Here is a 10,949-nt window from a genome sequence, read left to right as displayed (position 1 = left end):
CTAAATCTCAAAAATTCAATCTGGATAACTTATGGTTCCTCATTTTACAATTGAAAACTAAGACATTTTTGGTTCTCTTTGCGAAACAACATTCTTAACCAGAGCCATCGTCAATCGAGGCACCACTGTAATGAGAAATAATTTTCATTTTAGCTTTAAGCGTCATAATGAATTAGATAGATAGATTTATAGATAATTAAGAATCATGGATAACCGTAAAGCTCAATTCATTTTAGATAATTTGACTCGCTTGGCCGAAAAATTTGAACTAAATGAAGCATTTTGGGAACGTTTTGAAAAGGAGAATATTTTTCCCAAAACTTATATCGAACATATGAAAGTTTGTTAAAGATTTATTTTTGTACTTGTAATAAAAAAGTTTAATTTCTGATTTCTATTCAAAAAAAAAAAAAAAAAAATAGAATGGCAATGGACTTGATACGGAAAATTTGAAAAAAAATTTATTAATCGACATTACTAAACGCCATTCATCATCATATGAGAAAATGTCAAAAATATTTCGTGATTTATTCGATTGTGATTTTTTGGACCATTGGTGTAAAAATTATTGTAAGTATATACAATATGACAAGTGAGTTGCGATTGATTTTTGTATATAGCCTATTTTATGTGAATGCTTTTCATTGAATTAATTACCATTCATTATAGATCCAAATACACGTCCAGGTTATTGTTTGATAATCAATAATGAAAAATTTGAAACCATCGATAATCGGACCGGATCCAATACAGATGTTACAAAACTTTGTGATGCATTCGAACGTTTAAATTTCAAAGTGGAAACTCGTTCTAATCTAAGTAAAGATGAGATGTTAGATTTAATGAAACAATTGAACGAAGATGATTCATTAAAAAATTATGATATTTTCATGTTGATAGTTATGTCACATGGATATTCTTCACATTTTATGACTGTGGATGAAAAATATTTGAAATACAAAGAAATTGAAGACAATTTTAGCCATAAAAAATGTCCACAATTGAAAAATAAACCAAAAATCATAATTTACAATTGTTGTCGTGAAGCAATAACGGATAAAATTGCTAAACAAATCAATGAACAAAGTTCCGAAAGGCAAGAATCAATAGATGATGGAATCAAAGATATGATAGTCATTTATTCCACTCTTGAAAGTAAGTGTTACTTTATGAAAAATAATTGAGCCTTAATCTTACAAATGATTTTTTTTCTCTCGTCAAGATTATTTATCTGTTCGCGATGAAGAGCAAGGAACTTTTTTCGCCAATGCTTTAGTTCAATCATTGAATGAATTTAAAGATACAGATTTGGATAAAATCATACAACATGCAAACAAACTGTTGATTGAAATGTCACAAAATGAATCGAATCACATTGAACGTCGTCAAGTGATTGAATGGCGTAAAATAGGTATAACGAAATATATTTATTTTAAAACTTCCTAATTAATTGGAAACTTTGATATTTATATACAAATTTAACGTCCAAACATTTAACAAGCAATATTAATTTTTCATGTTGCTTGGATATTGCTTTTTTTATATATACTTTTATTATGTGACGAAGTTTTTATAATTAGTTCATTAAATAAAAATGAAATGAAACGATTTTTGTAATCAAAAAATTTCAAGCTTATTTATTTGACGGTGATGTTGTTGTGATTGTTTGTTTGTCACAAAACTAATCCAAACATAATGATGCATACAATCGGAAAATTGATCTTTATGGTCTTTGTGATCCAGAAATTTGTCATTGATACACAACAACAATCAACATCGCATCCATTTCGAAAAATTTGGATTGCCGATTCAATTGATTTTCCCTATGTAATTGCATTGAAATTTCGATTGGATAATCAAAATTTAAGCTACATACAGGAACCATTTTGTAGTGGATCTATCCTGAATTCAAGATGGCTATTAACCGCCGCTACTTGTGCCTCACGAATTGATGAAAATGATTTGAATTCAATGCCAACTCAAGCTTTGATTGGATCCTTTCGTAACATTTCATTCATTCGTTTACCTAAATTTGATATCGATCAAGTAATTATCCATCCTACGTATGATAGTCGTACATTGGCCGATAATATAGCCCTTTTACGTGTGAAAAATGCCATCAATATTAGCCTCGATGCTGATTTTCGCTATGAATGGCAGGATCAAATGACTCCCGAACAATTGTATGATACTATTCTAATGGCTAGATGGAAATTAATGTTCACCTATCTGTTGAATGGGAAAAAAATTTCTTTTGATCAATGTAAAGAAATTTATCAAAAATTTAGTGCCAGTTTACCGGCAAATAGTCTATGTTATCTACCAAGAAATCCATTACGATTTCATCAAAGTTTAGTTGGCGGACCATTAGTCCATGTGGAACATGGACAATTACCTATTCAAATTGGTATCATGTCATTCGGTGTGAATAGCTCTGAACCTATTGTCTACACATCTTTACAGCCATATTATGATTGGATATTATCGCAAGCAATTTATTAGAAAAAAAAATTTAAATTCAAAATATGTAGCTAAAATGTCCGCTGTTGAAACAATATATACGTTGAATGTTGTTTATTGAATAACTTTTTTCATAGTATACTATAGCCTATAAACAATCATATATTCTGAGTTTTTCATTTATACACTTTGTGTAATATCATCATTTTCACGTTTATTAAAATAATTGATGATTGATGATTCCGCCAATATTCAATGTAAGAAAAAATTTTATATATTGTTTAATTCAATTCAATTTATTAATCGTAAAAAAAATTATTTTCAAAAATAAAACTTTATTTCTGAATGCGGAATTATGTGTGTGTGTGTGCGTGTTGTTCACAATGCCAAAATGAACATCGTCATCGTCAATAAACATAAATGAATTTTTAATTAATTAATCGGTGTCAATGTGAATGATTTTCATTATTGAAGCTCAGTTCCTGTATGATTCTTGCTCATTATCATCATCATCATCATCATCATCATCATGTTCGTAATGTAATTTACTCTACATCTTGTATATAGGATTCGATTGTTTTTTTTTCAAACTGCAAAAAAAAATTAGAACAATTCTGATTTGGATTAATGCAATGAGCATCATGTTTCAAACAAATTTTCAACTATTTGTAATGATATTTTTGATTTTAATCTATACATGGCCATATTGTCATTGTCGTATACATCATTTGAAATTACATGTGAGTTTTTAAATGAATTTTATTGACCATTATCATGATGAAAAATGTTTTTTATGATAAACAGAATGATATTCGAAGATATTTTCCTGTATCAACATTCGGTTATTTTGCCGGTGGTCAGCTTGAAGTTACTATTAACCGATTTCGTTATTATCCTGAAAATCTAGATGAAAATGCCGTTTCGGTAAGTTGGTTAATCATAAAAATTTCATTTTCTGATTTTGTATTAATTTCAGCAAAAATTTGGCTTTTCATTGACTCGTACACTGAGTAATAATATTTCACCATATATCGTAAGTTTTTTCCAATATTATTATCATCATCAAGAATTTGAAAATTTTAATTACTAAATTTACAGGATGGACAATATAGCCAACTAAGTTGTACGCTTAATCAAGATATGGATTATTTTCAGGATGAACTTGGTGTTATAATGATGAAATTCGACATCAAAAACAATAGGTAATAATATTGTATGCATTTTGGATTTTATAATAATAAAAAATTTTATTTCAATTATAAAAAGTGTGTTGTTACAATGTAATTCAGATCTCAGCAAATTGAGTATATTTTCCTCTGATCATTCAATCGCAAAACGTTCCATCAATTCTAATGAAGAAAAATCTAAACAGGTTGATATTCAACCTAAAATTGAAAATGATAACAAGTCCAAACAATTCGATACAGTTCAAGGAGTCGATAATAATGTTGCTCCCATCCCTGAAAAAAATGATCAAAACGAAGAACCACCAGATGAAATTGAATCAAAGAAAAATGTCCATGATTCTGAGCAAAATGAGTCTAAAAACATGGAATCTGTCAATGTTAAATTTGAACATGCTGCAAATTCTCCTTATTCATGTTTAACCAACTCTATCGAAATGAAACGAATAGGCAAAGCTCAAGATGGCAGTTTAGAATTTAATTTCGAGGTTAGTCATTTTTTTCTCAATGAATATATGTATCTATGGCTTCTAATTCTTTTATAAAACTATAGTTTAAAGTTTTCATTACCGATCCAAAATATGAAGGTTTATATTCATTACATTTTCACAATTGTTTCAATTATCCGAAAACCATGGAAGAATTAAATCAATATACGTCAGTAGATTTGGACATAAAAATTGTGGAAAAAAATCTGGATAATTACCTATCGGCAGGTGAAATTCCATTACCTCAAATATTCTTTGCTCTATCCATCATATTCTTTATTCTGGGAGCTATCTGGTGTGTCTCGATTCGAAGTCGTTATGAAGAGACATTTAAAATTCATTATTTGATGGGTGTCCTAGTGTTTGTTAAAGCTATGTCTCTACTTTTTCATAGCGTAGGTGTTTTTTAACTGTTTTTTTTATTGATTTAATAGTTTTTTCAATTTTCTGATTAATTAATACTTTAGATCAACTATCATTTCATTGCTAAAGAAGGATCTCAAGTTGAAACATGGGCTGTATTATACTATCTAACTCATTTTCTCAAAGGTGCATTATTGTTCATTACTATCGTTTTGATTGGCACCGGTTGGGCATTCATCAAACATATTCTCAATGATAAGGATAAAAAAATATTCATGGTTGTCATTCCATTACAGGTTTGTAATTATTGTGGAATTTGTTTCTTGTTTGATGAATACATTTGATTTCGACAGGTGATTGCCAATATTGCTGATATAATCACTGAGGAAAGTGAAGAAGGTGCATTAATACACACCGTTTGGAGAGAGATATTCATCCTAGTCGATATGATATGCTGTGGTGCAATACTTTTTCCAGTTATTTGGTCCATAAGACATTTACATGAAGCATCTGCCACCGATGGCAAAGCAGCTATTAATTTGAAAAAATTACAATTATTCCGTTTCTTTTATGTGATGATTGTATTCTATATATATTTCACTCGAATTATTGTCTATCTTGTCAAGATAACGGTGCCTTTCAATTATGAATGGTTGGCTCAATTCTTTCAACATGCAGCCACATTAATATTTTTCATATTGACTGGATATCATTTTCAACCGACAACATCGAATCCTTATTATCAATTATTACAGGATGAAATCGAAATGGATGAAGAAGTGTATGTATTATTTAAAAAAAAATCTCAAATTCATGATTTAATATATTATAATAATCATAATTCTTTTTTTGCAGTTTATTCATTCAGCCAAGCACTTTTAGTGAAGCGAAAAAACGTAATCGTGATCTAGAATCGGGTGATTTGCAGAATCTATTGAATACAAATTTTACACATGACTATGATTGAATCAAAAATTCAATCCAATTCAATGCCATTTTCAGATATTTGTTTCACATATATTTTGCCATTATCAAATATATATATGCTTGTATGTATAGAGAAAGAGAGGGAGAGACATAATTTTTGTTGATAAAAAAAATGTGGGTGGAAACAAAAATTCAAATCAATTAAATCTATTGGACATTCTGGATTGAAAAATTATTATTTTTAATTAATAAAACTTTGATTTATCATTTTAATAAGAATATTTTTTTAAAATACTCGATCCATTTTTATTGGATACCATCCATTCTGTACGTAACAGACGAAAAAAATTTTTTAGATACTAATTTCAGCCATATATTTTTTTTATTTATATATTCGAGTTTGCGAATTCAATAATAACAATATATATATAGTTATTACTCAAATCGAACACAAGAGGTCTTGGCCAGGATTCCTTTTTTTTTGCACAACAATATATTATTTTGTATTTATATATATTATATATAAACTCAAAACAGCCAGAATCCTGTTTATATCTGGATATCTGGAATTAAAAAAAAAATATGGGTCCCATAAGAATTATTTTCATATCACTGAATGAAATGCTCTAATTATTATCATCATCATGGAATAGAATTATTGTTTTAATTGTTGTTGTTGTTTTTTTTGGTGTTTAATTTGAAAGAAATCAAGCAAAAAAAAAAACAACGATAAAAACATGCTAATTACAAATCATCAAGTTGAATAGAGAAAAAAAACAATTGTTCATTCGACCATTTCATCGTCATCATCGTTGATAGTTGTATCGGCTATCGATTCGATATTTTGAATATGCATCCAGATAGTGATTATGTTCATAGTGTTGAACAATGTTCATCCATTTCGACCATTTCTGCCAATTGGTTGCAAACGATTCAATGGAATCGTGAAGAATGTTTACTTTGGAAAAATTTGATTGAACATGATTCGAATCAATTGGAAAAACTTTGCTCATATAATGAATTCGATGAAATCATCAAACAACAGATACGTTTTCTAGAGGTAATTGATTGAATATAGAAAAAAATGTTGACAGTTTTTAATGGATTTTATTTTCAGAATAAACTTGTCCGAAATTTCGTTAAATTGATTTTTGCCCGAAGACATTGGTCAAAATGGGATGAGATTGATGATTTGCATAGTTTTTCAATCGTATCGAATTGGTTTCAAGCCATTGGATTAGACCATAAATGCAAAGAGGTTGTACTTTATTAAAAAAAACTTGTCTTTTCATTTTAATTTTTTTCCATTATTTCCAGATACTTTTGGATCATTATGAAGACATAGAAGAACTATTAAACGCTGATGAAGAAGAATTGAAAATTCTATTAATGCGTGGATTTCAATTGAGATTGGATGAATTGGATTTCGATGATGACATTTGCAACAATGATGAAGATTTTAAGGATTCGTATGGCTTTTATAACCAACATGACAGAAATGGATCCATAACTGATGATGATAATGAAGATAATGATCACGAAAAATCTACTATTAAACAAGATTTACGGATGTATATTCATGATTATATCATACGCGTTTGGAAAGCTCACCGATCAATGCATCGATGTTTGGATACAATAAAAAATTTCGATGAATTGCCGTCAACCATTTTAGACTTGTATTGGGATTCCTGGGATCATTGGATTCAACGAGCTGATGAAAGTCAAAAAGCATCGCTTGCTTCAGCCATCGCAATGCTTAAAAAGGCAAAACATTCACCCAAACCATTGCCACCTCTTCCAGATTTAAAGGCAAATTTCTTACGAAATTATCGCATCAATGGTGATTCAAGATCGACAGGTTCGAGTCCTTTATCACCTCCAGTCCCTCCATTATCAGCTGGGAATTTTAGCCATCGATCAACATCTTCGTCATCATCATCGATAATTCAATCAGGATTTCATAATCTAAATTTAATTATTGACCCGAATCACGTTCCCTTATTCTAATAGTAGCTCACAACAATCTTCTGGCAATCTTCAGCATCGACGCCCTACTCCTCCTCCAACACCTCCAGTATCACATCATCAAACAAAAAAGTCTTTCATTTTACTCTCTTCAGCAACTCTTTTTAACAATGCTGCTTCAAATAGTCGCAATTCTAGTGAACGGAAATTTCCAACAACCCCACCGCCAATACGGCGTCATCAGACTAATATATTCGGGATTGGCGAAAATTTTCCTCTCACCAAAAGCAAATCTCACGAAGAGCATCTCTCCAATAGGATTGAACTATTGGATCCAGTCATAAACAGGTAATAATTTTTTCCAATTTTTTTACGTTCTTGAAATGACCCGTTTTTTCTAGTAAATTATTGAAAAAATACAATCTGGTCTCAATATGTGGAAAAAGTCAAAAGCCTTGTCATCAACACAACTATCATCATCATCAATCCTCTAATAATAAACATAATTCGCTGGATAATTTACCTCATGTTCCAACATCCACAAACATGGCTTCACAAACACCGTTTCCTCATCATTCACAACGTCGAAGATTGGCAACCGAGCCTGGAAGCATCGGATCAATATCACCTATTCTTACTTCATCCAATTGTTCATCACCTATTGCAATATCACCGGAAAATCAAACCTATCATGATAATTCTAATAGTAACAATATTACAAACAATAATAACAACAGACAATCAGCAGCCGTTGATAATTGTTTTTTGGATTCGACAGTTCCACGATCTCCAAGATCACAGGCAATGAGTCATTCCATTCATCATCGATTTGTATCGACAATGAAAATTAACTCGATTCAATGTAATGTTTGTGAGAAACAAATGTTTTTTGGATTCAAGTGTCGTGATTGTAAATACTATTGCCATCGAGATTGTCAGGATAAGGCACCAAATTCGTGCGGTCTTCCAAACGAATTGGTTGATATTTTCAAACAAACCTTAAGTGAACATAATGTTGGTGGTCATCAAACTCGGTCATCATCACCAAAAAATCAACATCAGCAATCTATGATACCACAACGAGCAAAAAGTCAAATGTCAAATTATTATTGTGGTTCTCAGATGAATCTTATCGGTGGTGGTTCCCATAGTTCATCTTCAAATCCATCATCACCTGCAGCCGTTTTCTTGCATCATAATCAACAACATCAACATCAATTATACAATAGCAATGCTCAATCATCTTCAAGCTCTTCAACAACTATTTCACCTACTGGACCAATTTATTATTCAAATCAGAAAACACCTGGAAGTGCTTGTAGTGGTTCACAATTTCAATTTCCTCCCGATATCAATATTACATCAACAATGTCTGTCGATTATGATGATTCATTAATGGTAACAGAGCAATTTAGTCCAACTTTAATGTCCACTGAGATGGAAATTGAAAATACACCATCAAATTTTATTTCTACAATTCAAGAAGAAGAAGAAGCTGCCACAACTGGTGCTATTTCTAGAGCTTCAACTGCATCTCCAACCATAACACTCACTTCACAATGTTCAACTTTACCACAACATTCAACGCTTATTGATAGTGATAAATCAAACAATTCGGCGCTTATAACTAGTGGATCTTCAGGCGATTCAATTCGAACCGTTACAGGTCGGTTGGATTCACAAGATTCTCAAGCATCGGATGTAGATCAAAATGATCGAGGCAGTGCTACACCGTGGCCGAGACAAAATTCTGTTACATCATGTGAATGGGATATACCATATGATGAGCTTATAATCGAAGAAGAAATTGGTACCGGCCGTTCTGGAACTGTTTTCCGTGGCAAATGGCATGGAACTGTTGCTATCAAGCGGTTGAACATGGGTCAAACAAATGTGAGTGAAGAGAAGAAGGCATTTGAAACTTTCAAACAGGAGGTGGCCATTTTTCGCAAAACACGTCATGATAATCTAGTGCTATTCATGGGCGCTTGTATGAAACCACCTCATTTGGCCATTGTAACATCATTTTGTAAAGGTCTGACATTGCATACGCACATACATGTTAGGCATGACAAATTCAATCTAAATCGTACAACCATGATTGCTGAACAAATATGTTTGGCCATGGGTTATCTTCATGCTCGTGGTATTATCCACAAAGATCTCAAGACTAAGAATATTTTCTACGAAAATGGCAGAGTAATCATTACTGATTTTGGTCTTAGTTCGGTTGCCAAACTTTGTATGTCTAATCGGTTAGTTCTGTCATGTATTGATAATTTTCAAATATTCTAATAATTTAAATATTTAATTCGCAAACACATTGCATTATATAGAAGAGGCGATCGGCTTACTGTACCAAAAGGATGGCTTTGTTATTTGGCGCCGGAACTTATTCGGACATTGAGTGTTTATTCACAGGATGGTGGCGATGATTTACCGTTTTCATTCAGTACCGATATCTATGCATTCGGGTAAGAGCTATTGACTAGAATAATAAATGGTGTAATAACATCTGATTATAATATTTCATTTATAATAGAACGGTTTGGTTTGAATTATTATTTGGTAGTTGGCCATTTTCCGGTCAGCCACCTGAAGTAATCATTTTTCAAGTGGGCAAAGGAATCAAGCATCCGATTACTAATTTTCAAGCATCCAAAGAAATTAAAGTTTGTATTTATTTAAATATATCCAAAGAATCGCTTGATAATAATCAATTTTTTTTTATCATTCTTATTCAATTATAGGATCTTTTATATACATGTTGGACATTCAATCCGGATAGTAGACCCGATTTTAGTAAACTATATGAATATATTGAAAAATTACCAAAAAAACGATTACAACGTTCACCATCACATCCGGCTCATTTGCAACATGCATCTGAGCAAACATTTTTCTAAGTTCCTATAATGAAAGTATTTATTCATTTGGTGGTAAATGCATTTGTATAAATATCAAATCACAAGTCATAGAAACATCATTTTTTTTCACCTATCCAACATTCATTGGCTGTGATCAATCAATACTACATTACTGATCATCAAACACACAGATATCCATCATAATAAGACATATTATTCTACATACCATTAGTCATCATTTTTTGTGTGCTTTTTTGTGTGAATATATAAAATTGGTTTTTAAAAAAATGTGATTTGTCACTACATGTTGTTGCGAAAAAAATTACTATTCTAGTCTAATTTTAAAATCTACATCACTGGATTCTGGATTTTTTTTTTAAATGAAATTTTCATTAAAAACCAAATTTCAATGTGTGCAACCCTTTTGTTTATTTGAATAAAAAGTCCAAACATATGTTCGGACCGTACAAAAATTTCCATAAAAGCTCCCTTAATTGATTTGCAACACGGTGGTCTTTAGTAAAAGGCGAAAAACCATCACGTTAAATGAAGCAAATCAAGAGCGGCTACCACCAATTAACCCATCAATAAATGATAGGAAAAATGGCAGTATAAGTGGTATATAGGTTACTGGCAAAATATACGAATGCCATGGCCAATGATACATTTCAGTTTTATTTTATTCTACGAGG

At 31.1% G+C, this 10,949-nt stretch overlaps 4 protein-coding genes and 1 non-coding gene across 6 annotated transcripts; 4 read left to right on the top strand and 1 right to left on the bottom strand.

Annotated features, from left to right (window-relative positions):
* The first annotated feature begins 10 nt into the window (after positions 1-10).
* Positions 11-1,626, top strand: LOC124500011 (caspase-1-A). 2 transcript variants are annotated; one of them, XM_075728517.1, is made up of 4 exons: positions 11-340; positions 423-592; positions 670-1,155; positions 1,223-1,625. In XM_075728517.1, the coding sequence occupies exons 2-4, from the start codon at positions 499-501 to the stop codon at positions 1,444-1,446; spliced, it is 804 nt and encodes a 267-aa protein (XP_075584632.1). In that variant the 5' UTR covers positions 11-340; positions 423-498; the 3' UTR covers positions 1,447-1,625. The 2 variants fall into 2 exon arrangements, with proteins under 2 accessions (XP_075584632.1, XP_046919982.1); XM_047064026.2 differs by having other exon boundaries at positions 14-340; positions 423-570; positions 1,223-1,626.
* Positions 1,627-1,695: 69 nt separating this feature from the next.
* LOC124500013 (mite allergen Der f 3) lies at positions 1,696-2,530 on the top strand. The gene has a single exon (XM_047064029.2). It carries the CDS (start codon positions 1,696-1,698, stop codon positions 2,500-2,502), a length of 807 nt encoding a protein of 268 aa, XP_046919985.2. The 3' UTR covers positions 2,503-2,530.
* An 80-nt stretch (positions 2,531-2,610) lies between these two features.
* On the top strand, positions 2,611-5,695 carry LOC124499932 (protein GPR107). Its single transcript, XM_075728540.1, has 10 exons — positions 2,611-2,717; positions 2,940-3,200; positions 3,265-3,384; positions 3,437-3,493; positions 3,559-3,662; positions 3,727-4,132; positions 4,198-4,527; positions 4,600-4,791; positions 4,849-5,276; positions 5,351-5,695. The coding sequence occupies exons 2-10, from the start codon at positions 3,093-3,095 to the stop codon at positions 5,460-5,462; spliced, it is 1,857 nt and encodes a 618-aa protein (XP_075584655.1). The 5' UTR covers positions 2,611-2,717; positions 2,940-3,092; the 3' UTR covers positions 5,463-5,695.
* Positions 5,696-5,878: 183 nt separating this feature from the next.
* On the top strand, positions 5,879-10,676 carry ksr (kinase suppressor of ras). Its single transcript, XM_075728637.1, has 8 exons — positions 5,879-6,482; positions 6,540-6,680; positions 6,740-7,417; positions 7,467-7,738; positions 7,792-9,645; positions 9,727-9,864; positions 9,933-10,062; positions 10,141-10,676. The coding sequence occupies exons 1-8, from the start codon at positions 6,273-6,275 to the stop codon at positions 10,294-10,296; spliced, it is 3,579 nt and encodes a 1,192-aa protein (XP_075584752.1). The 5' UTR covers positions 5,879-6,272; the 3' UTR covers positions 10,297-10,676.
* A 23-nt stretch (positions 10,677-10,699) lies between these two features.
* Positions 10,700-10,823, bottom strand: LOC124500149 (U5 spliceosomal RNA). The gene has a single exon (XR_006959600.1). It is a non-coding gene; the product is annotated as a U5 spliceosomal RNA (small nuclear RNA).
* Between the last annotated feature and the right edge of the window lie 126 nt (positions 10,824-10,949).

Source organism: Dermatophagoides farinae, chromosome 2, assembly GCF_024713945.1.
Source record: "Dermatophagoides farinae isolate YC_2012a chromosome 2, ASM2471394v1, whole genome shotgun sequence".
NCBI classification, from domain to species: domain Eukaryota; kingdom Metazoa; phylum Arthropoda; class Arachnida; order Sarcoptiformes; family Pyroglyphidae; genus Dermatophagoides; species Dermatophagoides farinae.
Note: the sequence above shows the minus strand (reverse complement) of the source record. Positions and strands in the feature narration are given on the sequence as shown.